Below are 15,478 nucleotides of genomic sequence, written 5' to 3' on the forward strand. Positions count from 1 at the left end.
GTACTCACTTTGTCCTTCGAATTTACGAATGATCACTCCTAGGAAGGTGTTGTGTGGCGCCACGTGACCCCTCCGGACCGGCATGATTGCCTTGATGGTCAGCAGTCCGTCATGGCGGCAAGAACATCATCTTCCTCCTGCCTCCATTCTCGCCTCCTGACGCGTCTTTTCAATTCATTGAATGAAACGAATGGTTTGGGGTGGAGCTGCCATCTCTTTTCACAAACGTTGTCGTCTCGCTTACCGCCACGGTGGGTGCGCGCGCCTCTATAGTTGCGACAAGGGGGTGGGGGTGCAGACAAAGCGGGAGACGGCAGGGGGCGGGGCTACGTGCTGACGGACGGAGGGACGCTCGGTGCGCACGTCGACCAAAATATCATTACAGTGGTATCCGTATGAGTATTTACCGTTTGCCCTTTTTAATTGTGGGATAAACCACGACACGGGGGCATGTGTAGACACTTGTAGTATTCAGTACGAAACATGTCTGTCATGTTGATGCTTCGCCCAGAAGAACAATATGAAAGTCCTAAAAGGGCACAACACAACGTCATAAAGCAGGGGTGTCCAAACTTTTTCCACTAAGGGCCGCAAACGGAAAAATTAAAGCATGTGGGGGCCATTTTGATATTTTTCATTTCAAACAATAACAAAATATATGGATTTTTTGTATTTATTTTACCTTTAGGGGTCCCGGGGACCATAAAGGGTCTCAGTTATTAAAATGTTAAAAATAAGTCTAATTTGTATTATTATTTTTTATTTAACGCTTACAGTAAATCTCTGTATCAACTTTAAAAAAAAAGGTTTTATGGCTTTTCTGTCAAAAACAACTTTGTTTTTTATAGTAAAACTGAAATATGCAGTATTTAGTAATTAGAGCCCTAACATATAAATAATGCAGGACACCATTAATTTTAATTATTTAATATTTTTGAATCATCACAGTGAAAAGATAAATAAAAGACCACTAAATATATTTGGGATCCAAAAGGTACCCCACTCATAAAGTGATACATTTTTATTAGTTTTGGTTTTTTTAACTTTCATCAATTAAGTTACGAGATCAACTTCAGGTACATCTGTCGATTTTACGTTTGAACTATTATTTTGTTTGTTTTATACTCTTTTTTCAAAGAAAACTTTGTTTTTATATGGCAACTACACAATATATAAATGATAAATGATAAATGGGTTGTACTTGTATAGCGCGTTTCTACCTTCAAGGTACTCAAAGCGCTTTGACAGTATTTCCACATTCACCCATTCACACACACATTCACACACTGATGGAGAGAGCTGCCATGCAAGGCGCCCATCAGGAGCAAGGGTGAAGTGTCTTGCCCAAGGACACAACGGACGTGACTAGGATGGTAGAAGGTGGGGATTGAACCCCAGTAACCAGCAACCCTCCGATTACTGGCACGGCCACTCTACCAACTTCGCCACGCCGTCCCCATATATATATATGCAATATTTACCACATAAAATATTTTAAATTGAAATTGAATTGAATTGAAAAAAAATTGATTTTGAATCGAATCGTGACCCCAAGAATCAATATTGAATCGAATTGTGGGACACCCAAAGATTCCCAGCCCTAATTTCCACTAATGCCTTGATGAGCAAAAATATTTTGACATTATCAAAAAACTTCAAAGAATTACAGGATGCAGGAGGGGTGGGATGGTGTACACACACACGCAACACACACACTCGCACACACACACATACATCCATCGATCCATTTTCTACCGCTTGTTCCTTACGGGGTCGCGGGGGGTGCTGGAGCCTATCTCAGCTGCACACGGGCGGAAAGCGGGGTACACCCTGCACACATAACAATTCCTTTCAAAAGTTTGGGGTCACATTGAAATGTCCTTATTTTTTAAGGAAAAGCACTGTACTTTTCAATGAAGATAACTTTCAACTAGTCTTAACTTTAAAGAAATACACTCTATACATTGCTAATGTGGTAAATGACTATTCTAGCTGCAAATGTCTGGTTTTTGGTGCAATATCTACATAGGTGTATAGAGGCCCATTTCCAGCAACTATCACTCCAGTGTTCTAATGGTACAATGTGTTTGCTCATTGGCTCAGAAGGCTAATTGATGATTAGAAAACCCTTGTGCAATCATGTTCACACATCTGAAAACAGTTTAGCTCGTTATAGAAGCTACAAAACTGACCTTCCTTTGAGCAGATTGAGTTTCTGGAGCATCACATTTGTGGGGTCAATTAAACGCTCAAAATGGCCAGAAAAAGAGAACTTTCATCTGAAACTCAACAGTCTATTGTTGTTCTTAGAAATGAAGGCTTTCCACAAAATTGTTTGGGTGACCCCAAACTTTTGAACGGTAGTGTATGTATACATATTAGTGTGTGTGTGTATGTACACACACACAAACACATTTTTTATACATCCATCCATTCATTTTCTACCGCTTGTCCCTTTCGGGGTCGCGGGGGTGCTGGAGCCTATCTCAGCTGCACACGGGCGGAAGGCGGGGTCCACCCTGGACTAGTCGCCACCTCATCGCAGGGCCAACACAGATAGACAGACAACATTCACACTCACATTCACACACTAGGGCCAATTTAGTGTTGCCAATCAACCTATCCCCAGGTGCATGTCTTTGGAGGTGGGAGGAATATATATACACTACCGTTCAAAAGTTTGGGGTCACATTGAAATGTCCTTATTTTTGAAGGAAAAGCACTGTACTTTTCAATGAAGATAACTTTAAACTAGTCTTAACTTTAAAGAAATACACTCTATACATTGCTAATGTGGTAAATGACTATTCTAGCTGCAAATGTCTGGTTTTTGGTGCAATATCTACATAAGTGTATAGAGGCCCATTTCCAGCAACTATCACTCCAGTGTTCTAATGGTACAATGTGTTTGCTCATTGGCTCAGAAGGCTAATTGATGATTAGAAAACCCTTGTGCAATCATGTTCACACATCTGAAAAGAGTTTAGCTCGTTACAGAAGCTACAAAACTGACCTTCCTTTGAGCAGATTGAGTTTCTGGAGCATCACATTTGTGGGGTCAATTAAACGCTCAAAATGGCCGGAAAAAGAGAACTTTCATCTGAAACTCGACAGTCTATTCTTGTTCTTAGAAATGACGGCTATTCCACAAAATTGTTTGGGTGACCCCAAACTTTTGAACGGTAGTGTATATATATATATATATATATATATATATATATATATATATATATATATATATATATATATATATATATATATATATATATATGTGTGTATGTGTGTGTGTGTGTGTATATACACACACATATATACAGTCGTGGTCAAAAGTTTACATACACTTGTAAAGAACATAATGTCATGGCTGTCTTTGGTTTCCAATAATTTCTACAACTCTTATTTTTTGTGATAGAGTGATTGGAGCACATACTTGTTGGTCACGAAAACATTCATGAAGTTTGGTTCTTTTATGAATTTATTATGGGTCTATTGAAAATGTGACCAAATCTGCTGGGTTAAAAGTATACATACATCAATGTTAATATTTGGTTACATGTTCTTTGGCAAGTTTCACTGCAATAAGGCGCTTTTGGTAGCCATCCACAAGTTTCTGGCAAGCTTCTGGTTGAATTTTTGACCACTCCTCTTGACAAAATTGGTGCAGTTCAGCTAAATTTGTTGATTTTCTGACATGGACTTGTTTCTTCAGCATTGTTCACATGTTCTCAATGGGGTTTAAGTCAGGACTTTGGGAAGGCCATTCTAAAACCTTAATTCTAGTCTGATTTAGCCATTCCTTTACCACTATTGACGTATATTTGGGGTCATTGTCCTGTTGGAACACCCAACTGCGCCCAAGACCCGACCTCCGGGCTGATGATTTTAGGTTGTCCTGAAGAATTTGGAGGTAATCCTCCTTTTTCATTGTCTCATTTATTCTCTGTCAAGCACCAGTTCCATTGGCAGAAAAACAGGCCCAGAGCATAATGCTACCACCCCCATGCTTGACGGTAGGTGTTCCTGGGATTAAAGGCCTCACCTTTTCTTCTCCAAACATATTGCTCGGTATTGTTGCCAAACAGCTACATTTTTGTTTCATCTGACCACAGAACTTTCCTGCAGAAGGTCTTATCTTTGTCCATGTGATCAGCAGCAAACTTTAGACGAGTCTTAAGGTGTCGCTTCTGGAGCAAGGGCTTCCTTCTTGCATGGTAGCCTCTCAGTCCATGGCGATCCAAAACACGCTTGACTGTGGACACTGACACCTGTGTTCCAGCAGCTTCCAAATTATTGCAGACCTGCTTTTTGGTGGTTCTCGGTTGACTCTTGATCATCCTGACCAATTTTCTCTCAGCAGCAGGTGATAGCTTGCATTTTCTTCCTGATCGTGGCAGTGACTAAACTGTGCCATGCACTTTATACTTACAAACAATTGTCTGTACAGTTGCTCTTGGGAACTTTGAAATGGCTCCAAGTGACTTTCCTGACTTGTTCAAGTCAATGATTTGTTTTTTTCAGATCTGTGCTGAGTTCCTTTGACTTTCCCATGACCGCATCACATGAGCCCCATTTAAATGGGCTCAGAGAAGTCAACAGGTGTCGTCAATCATAATCACTCACATGAAGTTAAGACGCCATGCCATGAAGCTAATTTGATTTCATTGTAACTTTTTTACATCATCAAAATTGATAATGTGTGTTGCTGTATGTATACTTTTGACCCAGCAGATTTGGTCACATTTTTAGTAGACCCATAATAAATTCATAAAAGAACCAAACTTCATGAATTATTTTTGTGACAAACAAGTGTGTGCTCCAATCACTCTAATTATTGGAAACTCAAGCCATGACATTATGTCCTTCACAAGTGTATGTAAACTTTTGACCACGACTGTATGTGTGTGCGTGTGTGTGTGCGTGTGTGTGTGCGTGTGTGTGTGTGTGTGCGTGTGTGTATGTGTGTGTGTGTGTGTGTGTGTGTGTGTGTGTGTGTGTGTGTGTGTGTGTGTGTGTGTGTGTGTGTGTGTGTGTGTGTGTGTGTGTGTGTGTGTGTGCATTGACTGTCCATATGATTAAACCAATTATTGGACTCAATTCAGTATTTTATTCATTTAATTTATCCAGCATCGATTCATATATATTTTGTATCCATAATAATCTTTTGTGGTGCATATTTTTAAATGTTGCTGTTTTCCCTTTATACCAGGAGAGGGCAGTGTTGTTGCATACATGTCCAAATCCATCACGACATTGAAATGCATACCTTGTAAAATACATTCCATTCAATACATCACAGACATTCAGTGGAAGTCTGATATGAGTTTTTGATGTTTTTGTGGATTTGTTGCATTTGTTTAAAAAAAAAGATTGATAGAAAGTAGAAAGCTTTTGCGATATAGGTATAAAACATTTTCAATTCCAGCAGTAGGACTTTAGTGTAGGTAGATGTTGGTGAAGAGATATGGGTAAATATAAATACAAATATATTAAAAATGAAATAAAATCCATATACAGCTAATTATTAGTTTCAATGTTGCTTACCATGGTGTAATAATTAAGTACTGCATGTACTGTACATGCACACAAATATATTAGTAGTTATACGACAAGAAAGAAGACAAAAGAAGGATGGTATCCGTATCGGATTATTAATATCACCAATATACAATATTGCAGTATTGTTGAAAAGTGGTATCAGGGCATCCCTAATAATTACGCAGAGGGAAAGTTGCAATTATTGCCACTTTTACTTTCTAACACAAATATATTGTAACAAAACCTAATGAACACCACAGGTTCCATCACAATTTTTGGGGAAAAGCTCTGTCAATATCAAGCACTTTAAGGGGAACTGCATTTTTTTGTAATTTTGCCTATCGTTCACAATCATGAGAAACAAGTATACACATGTCTTATCTACACACTGCAAGTCTATGTACAATGTAGTAACAGACACATTCATAACAATATTTAATATGTGAAATATTTACCATATTTTGATAATTTTAATCATTTTCGGGACTGATTTATTTCGTGCTTTGATTTCTGTTTCAATAGCAGCGCACGTCTGACTTCTGGCAACAACTTGTGTCTACTTCCGGAATCAAACACAAGTGTGTTTTCTAACCATGGCAGACTTGGTAACAGACAACTAAAACGACTATTTTTGGACAATGAGCATTTACAACCTTATACTTTTAAAGGCCTACTGAAACCCACTACTACCGACCACGCAGTCTGATAGTTTATATATCAATGATGAAATCTTAACATTGCAACACATGCCAATACAGCTGGGTTAACTTATAAAGTTCAATTTTAAATTTCCCGCCACACTTCCAGTTGAAAACGTTTAGATATGATGACGTATGCGCGTGACGTCACGGAGAGAACGGAAGTATTCGGACCCCATTGGATCCAATACAAAAAAGCTCTGTTTTCATCCCAAAATTCCACAGTATTCTGGACATCTGGGTTGGTGAATCTTTTGCAATTTGTTTAATGAACAATGGAGACTGCAAAGAAGAAAGTTGTAGTTTGATCGGTGTATTAACGGCGGACTACAGCAACACAACCAGGAGGACTTTGAGATGGATAGCAGACGCGCTAGCCGCCGACCTCACCTTGACTTCCTCCGTCTCCGGGCCGCCGACCGCATCTATGATCAGGTGAAGTCCTTCGTCGCTCCGTCGATCGCTGGAACGCAGGTGAGCACGGGTGTTGATGAGCAGATGAGGGCTGGCTGGCGTAGGTGGAGAGCTAATGTTTTTAGCATAGCTCTGTGAGGTCCCGTTGCTAAGCTAGCTTCAATGGCGTCGTTAGCAACAGCATTGTTAAGCTTTGATAGGCTGGAAAGCATTAACCGTGTATTTATATGTCCAGAGTTTAATAGTATTGTTGATATTCTGTCCATCCTTCCAGTCAGGGGTTTATTTATTTTGTTTCTATCTGCATTTGAGCCCGATGCTATCACGTTAGCTCCGTAGCTAAAGTGTTTCACCGATGTATTGTCATGGAGATAAAAGTCACTGTAAATGTCCATTTCGCGTTCTCGACTCTCATTTTCAAGAGGATATAGTATCCGAGGTGGTTTAAAATACAAATCCGTGATCCACAATAGAAAAAGGAGAAAGTGTGGAATCCAATGAGCCAGCTTGTACCTAAGTTACGGTCAGAGCGAAAAAAGATACGTCCTGCACTGCACGCTAGTCCTTCACTCTCACGTACCTCATCCACGAATCATCCACAGGTAATCGTCGCTTTCTCGGTCCGAATCTCTCTCGCTGCATTGTAAACAATGGGAAAATGTGAGCAGCCCTTCTTCCTGTAACGTTGCGCTACTTCCGGTATAGGCAAGGCTTTTTTTAATCAGCGACCAAAAAATGCGAACTTTATCGTCGTTGTTCTCTACTAAATCCTTTCAGCAAAAATATGGCAATATCGCGAAATGATCAAGTATGACACATAGAATGGATCTGCAATCCCCGTTTAAATAAAAAAAAATCATTTCAGTAGGCCTTTAAAGCTAAATATACTGCTGCTTATAGAAGCAAGCACAAAGGAAGAGTGAGACGTTGGAGCAGACGGAAGCCGAGAGATGGAGATGAAAGCGCTATAAATATGGAACTTGGAGCCAAGCTATTTCGACATAAATGGATTGCTTACCCAAAATCTACAGGAAACGTCCCAGGCCAGCTGGACTGGACTAACAACTGTCCATCGAATGAGTCACTTTAATATCGATCATGATACACGCAGCACGCTATGCTACAATTCAGTACATACGCTGTCCGGCTAGCTCAGTTGTGTACAAACAAAACATGTAATGTGGGCTAATACTTTACAGATACTGTAATATGATTATTCATGTTTTTCAGTCACTACAAATTGATGTCGTATCGCAGTGTTGTGCATTACAAACTCAAAAACGTTTTGTGTTGTTGTAGAAGCTACCGTATCTCTTGCCGTAGTTAGCTTTTACAGCTAATACTGAAGCACGCCAATGTGTTACTAAGCTAGAAAATTATTTCCTTAGTGTTCGCTCTCACAATAACAATGTCGCTACAGCATGGTTATTATACAGGTTACGAAACGTAAATGAACGAGACGGTTTTTATGTTAGAAAGCGGAAAAAAAACTTTTGTCTTCCTGTCCCTCATAGTGATTGTGAACGATAGGCAACATTTTAAAAAAAGGTGCAGTTCCCCTTTAAGGCCGCAAGTCTGGAATAAGAAGCTAAGTGCACATTAACTTGTGTGAACACTCAGTTGTTGAACCAGACAATTATCTGATACACCACTTGTGTTCCTAAATTCGCGTCACATTCCTATTCTTGAATTAATGTCATCACTATTTCATCCATAAAAACTGGATAGAAATGACATAACATGATAAAAGGAATATAGCAAGTTCATAAGGTCTTTCGTCAAGACATTTCCTAATTTCCAAATGGTTGCGACAATTTGTAGTATACTGGTGGTATGAGACCACTTAACGGTTGGGTTTGTCCTCTCTTTGCCTCCAGGCCAGGTTATGATCTTTGGAAAAGTGTGGTGGAATGTCCGAATCTTAAACAGCAACAAAAGTGAATTTAGTACAACAGTTTTATTTACCCATAATCAAATGGTACAATGTTGGTTTGAATTGCCATGCAAACAGACAACGTCCTCCGGAGACGTTGGATGAATGGAGAATCATGCGAATCATACATAGACTTGGTCTACTTGGCCATTTATGTGTTTCCCTCGTGTGTCAAGGTCCAGTTGTTTTGGACCTGTTTGTTCTGCAACATCCTTGAATCCCTTAGTCATAATAAACAATCAAAACATTTTGTACAATGGTCAGGCCGACCATATGTTCAACTCTAACCCACATATGCTCCTTCAATGGTACAGAATAGAAAAAAGAGAAACGAGCAGACATTCCACTACCAACGTGTCTTTCTTAATGCTTTTCGACCTCGCTCTCTTTCGGACTTTGACAGACACAAAATATGGTACAAAAGGTCTGAAATGCCACCACAAAAGCAGAAGGTTAAAGCCACAATATAAAAAAATTGTTGAAAACTCGAAAGAGAAAGGCCATGGATTTTAGCCTTTGAGCCCTAAAAAACCGAAAGCAGGTTGGACGAAAGAGGCGTGTTTAGTGAGTGGTCTTATTTTGAAAACCAAATAAGAGGTGATTCAAATCAGGGCCTGACAAGGCCCTTATGTGAGGGTTGTATAAAATGGATTTATGGGACCCATTACCTCCCTGCTTGGCACTCAGCATCAAAGGGTTGGAGTTGGGGGTTAAATCACCAAAATGATTCCCGGGCGCGGCGCCGCTGCTGCCCACTGCTCCCCAAGGGGATGGGTCAAATGCAGAGGACAAATTTCACCACATCTAGTGTGTGTGTGACAATCATTGGTACTTTAATCTTTAATCTTAATTGATAAATGACACACTCAGATTATGACATTATGACACTATGACTATGACATTATGACACTCACATTATTTGCTGAGCAAATTGCTGCAAAAAAAGTACTTCCTTAAGCAAGCCGAAGTTTGCCTCTGACTATTTTCTATGTAACTCAAGTTCTCCACATCGGTTTCAGAGGTGGGATTGCAGGATGGTCGCTAAAGTCGAGGAAATTGGAGACTTCAATACACACTGGTCAATACACACTGGCAGATGGTAGAGGGAGTTCAAAGACAGAGCCAAGAGGAGGACGGACAACGACTTCAATAAAAAGAGTCCCTGTCTCCAATAGGTCTACATGGAGGCGACTGGCGGAAAGTGATTCAGACCACTGAGTGCTCTTGGCCGGAGGCGGGTGCCCCAGGGAGAGGTGGCTCTGCCACTCTTACTAAAACGTTGTCCTATGACCCAGATTAGGTCCACAGGCGCCCAAGGATCAATATCATTGAAAAGACCACTGATAATAATAATATGATAATAATAATAATAATAATAGATTGGATTTATAAAGCAGCTTTCGAGACACTCAAAGCGCTTTTACGGTGAGATACCCATCATTCATTCACTCGTTAATGGTGGTAAACTACGTTGTAGCAACATCTGCCTTGTGGTAGCAAAAGGAAAATATGGCTGCCAATTTGTACGGCCTCTCCGAATACCAAACACTCATTCACATTTGTACACCAGCGTGGGCTGCACAAGAGAAAGCTGAGTCAAAATTTATCAGTGTCCTATCTTTTTATTTTGAGTAAAAGTGCTTGTCTGTGTAAAGTTAGTGTACTTACAGGAGGCGACGTTTTCAATCAGAATCTAAATCAGAACTATTTTATTAAACCCTGGGAGGAAATTTGGGTTTTACCGTTGCTCTTTACATAATACAATATTAGGAAAATAAAAAATACTGATAATAAAAAAGCAATATGATAAAATAAGCAATACAATTGACAAAAAGTACCAAGTAGGACTACTATAGTCTATAACATTTGTACAAGATAAACAATATTTACATGGTGAGTTTACCAGAAGAGCTGTGTGAAACAGGTATTGCACGTTTTAAACATATAAGTGTAAAGATATAGTGTAAAGATTGCAGAGTTACAGGGTTTAATAAATGTGTCCAGGTTAATAGACCAGTATCCAAGTGTGTGACTCTTCAAGGGGTGTGTTGTAAAATTTGATGGCCACAGGCAAGAATGACCTTTTTGTGGCGTACTGTTTTGCATCGTGGGGGGGATAGGTCTAGCACTAAATATGCTCTTGTGCTTGTCCAAAATACTAGGCAACTTCGACAGCAACCTTCTCTTTGACACCGTCCTCAAGAGAGTCCAACTCCACCCCGACAGTATCACCGGCCTTGCGGATCAGTTTGTTGAGTCTGTTTAACCCTCAGCCAGCAAACAGGATTGCACTGGCCACCACAGACTCATAAAAAATTATCTGCATCTTCCTGCAGATGTTAAAGAACCTCAACCTCCTTAGGAAGTAATGACGGCTCAGGCCCTTGTTGTAGACGGCTTCAGTGTTCTTAGACCAGTCCAGTTTATAGTCAATGTAAACTCCCAGATATTTGTAATCCTCAACGACTCCCCGAATAGAAACAGGGGTCACTGGTGCCTTCATCCCCCTCAGATCCACTACAAGTTCCATTGTCTTTGCCTCATTGAGCTGGAGATGGTTCTGCTTATACCATGCGACAAAGTCACTTGGTCTCATCCCCCTTTCTGATACATGCAACTACAGCCGAGTCGTCAGAAAACTTCTGAAGGTGGCAGGATGCGGTGTTGTAGTTGAAGTCTGCAGTGTAGAGAGTGAAGGACAAGTACGGGAGAAAGCCAGAGCGAAAACTCCAGCAAAACAACACAGGTAAGGTGTGTATTTGTTTAAAAATGGATCCATTTTTAAACAAATAAACACCTTACCTGTGTTGTCGATCGATCCCCATTATTGCTATATAGTAGCCATTCATCTCCCTGGGGTTCATCACACAAGACAATAACAACATCTTAATAAAATCTCAACAATACATACCTAGAAAAGACGCTCATGGACAAAGGATATGCCTATAAAAAATGCTTTACATAAACAGTACTGCAATCCATCATATATAAAACAAACAATAAAAGGCAATACAAACTGTCCCTAGTGCAGTAGCTTTTTAAGCTTGTTTTTAAAAGCCCTTACATTATTTGACTCCTTTAGTACACAAGGCAGCCTATTCCACTGGAAAGCAACTCTGTACAACACAGATTTTTTGCATAGCACATGTCCTTGCTCCTGGCACTACAATGTTTCCATTAGTCTGTTGTCAGGGCCAGCAAGGCCTTCTCTGCTGGCCTAACATAACCAGAAATCATGATCATAATTAAAGATAAAAAATGTTTTTTTTTACTTTCCGTAAATTTCTAAAATTATTCATATTCTCTTCATGTCATATTATGCTCGTTCCATAGCGCACTTTCCGCACGCGATGATGTCACGTTATCGATGAGAAAATGCATTTTTAGACAATATGATTTGCCTGAGCGGCTAGGAGACACCGTGAGTAGCAAGCGGTACAAAGTGGATAAGAAAAGACAGAATTTTTTATTTTTTTATATTTTTTATTATTTTTTTTTTTTAATACTTGGGACTTCCCGCGGGCCTGATTTTGGACGCCCGCGGGCCGTAGTTTGGGGACCCCTGTTCTAAAGCATTTGTATAAACACATTTAGAGCGTTGTTGGTCTGAGTTTCTGAGTAAATAATATCCAAACTTAGTGACTTCATGTCAGAGATCAGAGTTTCTGGACGAAAAGATGTATAAGATCTATGTAAGACAATTCTGGGCCTAGTTTTAGGTATTCTCACTCCTCTCACCAAGCCTATGACGTCATGATCACTAATGCCAACTGGAATAGATACAGTCCTGGAACAAAGTTCCCCAGCATTAGTGTAAATATGATCAATGCATGACTTAGAAAATACAATATATATTATCTAGACACTAAATTGGCCCTAGTGTGTGAATGTGGGTGTGAATGTTTTCTGTCTATCTGTGTTGGCCCTGCGATGAGGTGGCGACTTGTCCAGGGTGAACCCCGCCTTCTGCCCAGAATGCAGCTGAGATAGGCTCCAGCACCCCCCACGACCCCGTAAGGGACACGCGGTAGAAAATGGATGGATGGATAGACCGCAAGGAAGTAAGTTAAATGTAGATTAGAGTCATCATAGGTGTCCTTTAAACCATCTTCTTATTGGTGGGGAAAAAAATCAATGCCAACCAATAAAAGCATTACAGTCCATTTGATTTCTGTGGGAGCAGGAAAAGGTAAGTAAACACTGCCTCCCTGTGGACAAGTGTAAAGAAACACGTCAATGTCTTTGTGATTATACATATTGTAAAACATTCATTTAAAACAAAGAGTCAGTAAGGAACAACGGGCCAGGAATGATAGAACCTATAATACAAACAGTCAAGTGTACATTTCTGTTTTGCTGCTCACGTCTATTTCTTTCCAACAATTAAGTGATTCATCACATTAATTAAAACATACAGTGTACATTAGCGATGGCCGTAACCCTCAACAACATTGTTATGATACTGTTTGAATATTGTTGGTGATGTTAAAATAAAAAGACATTGCAGTGTCGATATCTAACCAACAGGAGACACAATAACCCCGAGTTGCAGTACATTAGGATTAACGGTGAAACATATGCAGTAACTGTAGATGTAGTACATGTGGCACATATAATTGTAGATGCAGAACAATAGTAATGAATGAGGTACCTATTGTATAATGGTAGTTGCAGTACATTAAAATTGTGTGGTACTGTACACAAAATAGTATTTGTTCATTTTCCAAATAGTCATACGGGTTGTTTGAATTATGATAAATGGGTTATATTTGTATAGCGCTTTTCTACCTTCAAGGTACTCAAAGCGCTTTGACACTATTTCCACATTCACCCATTCACGGCGGGAGCTGCCATGCAAGGCGCTAACCACGACCCATCAGGAGCAAGGGTGAAGTGTCTTGCTCAAGGACACAATGGACATGACTAGGATGGTAGAAGCTGGGGATTGAACCAGGAACCCTCAGGTTGCTGGCACGGCCACTCTCACAACCTCGCCACGCCGTCATGTCCATACACTGACAGTTTTAGTATGAATGCTGTGAGTAACAAATCAATTTTGCAAAACCTGCATTGAGGATCGACAGATATGCACATACGATATTGAGATAAAGGGTAAAGTATACATTTATTTCTTTAGCAAAAAAAAAATATTTTCGATATAATTCATTTTCTTTTAATTTGTGTAGTTAATATTTTTGATGATTTAAGGGCAATCTAATCATTTGAAATAGTATTAATTATTTATGTATTTATTTGAATGGGTGTTCCCATTTATTACTCTTCCTATGAGAACATTCAGAGGCCCCTCCCCACCCTTACTTATTGAGTTAATAGGAGACTTTGTCCATGATTTACTAAAACTTGTGCAAACTTGATAGCACACACAAAGCTGATCTACTTAACTTGTGCAATGTGGATAGAGTCTGTTAAATGAGCAGAATAGGGCGTGAACCCCATTTTGGGTCTCTGTGTTTATCCATCCATCCATTTTCTACCGCTTGTCCCTTTCAGGGTCGCCGGGGGTGCTAGAGACTATCTCAGCTGCATTCTGGGCAGTCGCCACCTCATCGCAGGGCCAACACAGATAGACAGACAACATTCACACTCACATTCACCCACTAGGGCCAATTTAGTGTTGCCAATCAACCTATCCCCAGGTGCATGTCTTTGGAGGTGGGAGGAAGCCGGAGTACCCGGAGGGAACCCACGCAGTCACGGGAAGAACATGCAAACTCCATATTATGCAAAATATACGCTGATCATCCAAACGCCCACAATACTGGGAGGAGAAAATTAAAATATACATTTTTAGCACGCGCAATGTTATCAACAATCATCACCGTTTTGTGAGCACTATTTTGCGTTTTATTTAGCACGTGTCAGAAAGACGAGCAAACTGACAGTTCCACACGTGGCTGCAGGCTCAGTTGTTGTTTTAATGTCGTTCTTTTTTTTTTTCTAGGAAATATATTACTATTATATACCTCCTACCCTGCGATGAGGTAGCGACTTGTCCAGGGTGACATGGGTGACTTCCGCCGATTGTAGCTTAGATAGGCTCCAGTGCCCCCCGCGACCTTGAAGGGAATAAGCGGTAGAAAATGGATGGATGGATACTTCCTACATGAAAATAGGTCTTTCATTGTGCATTTCGTCTTTCATTGTGCATTTCCTTGCGTTTTAGTCATTCCAGACCTATAGGAATGCGCTGGTCATTGGCGTTGTTAGGCCTATTTTAGGGGGGCTCAAGCCCCCCTAAAATGTTCTTAAGTCGACGGCGTGGCGAAGTTGGTAGAGTGGCCGTGCCAGCAATCAGAGGGTCACTGGTTACTGGGGTTCAATCCCCACCTTCTACCATCCTAGTCATGTCCGTTGTGTCCTTGGGCAAGACACTTCACCCTTGCTCCTGATGGGTGCTGGTTAGCGCCTTGCATGGCAGCTCCCGCCATCAGTGTGTGAATGTGTGTGTGAATGGGTGAATGTGGAAATACTGTCAAAGCGCTTTGAGTACCTTGAAGGTAGAAAAGCGCTATACAAGTATAACCCATTTATCATTTATTTATTTATAAGCCCCCTTAAATAATTTGGTGTTTTTAAAAAAAAAAAAAGTTTTTTTTTGTTGCAAATACATGCCGACATATTCATTATAAAGTGGCCCGAATATGAGTTAAAATAAATAATCATATAACCTGTCGTTATTCACTCAGTTTCCCCTCACTTATAGCGTGAGGTAGAGAGCCCCTTTAGTGCGTCGGTATCCAATCCATTCCACTTGTTCATATAGAAAATGCCGACATCACTCAAAATCCAGTCCGCATTTTTTCTGCGACCTTGCTTGCGGTCCTGCAGGTGTAAGAAGCACATTAGCACACAGCACTGCAGAACAAGAACCTTGTGT

The 15,478-nt window shown here is 40.3% G+C and overlaps 1 protein-coding gene across 4 annotated transcripts in view; it reads right to left on the minus strand.

Moving 5' to 3' along the window:
• Positions 1-272, minus strand: part of kcnh7 (potassium channel, voltage gated eag related subfamily H, member 7) — a 122,102-nt gene extending 121,830 nt beyond the window's left edge. For all 4 annotated transcript variants that reach the window (XM_062054031.1, XM_062054030.1, XM_062054029.1 and 1 more), the window contains exon 1: positions 9-272. In XM_062054031.1, the coding sequence (XP_061910015.1) occupies positions 9-84 (76 nt within the window). In that variant the 5' untranslated portion in view covers positions 85-272. The remainder of the gene's footprint in view (positions 1-8) is intronic.
• Between the last annotated feature and the right edge of the window lie 15,206 nt (positions 273-15,478).

The sequence above is a fragment of the Entelurus aequoreus genome, linkage group LG07 (assembly GCF_033978785.1).
Source record: "Entelurus aequoreus isolate RoL-2023_Sb linkage group LG07, RoL_Eaeq_v1.1, whole genome shotgun sequence".
NCBI classification, from domain to species: domain Eukaryota; kingdom Metazoa; phylum Chordata; class Actinopteri; order Syngnathiformes; family Syngnathidae; genus Entelurus; species Entelurus aequoreus.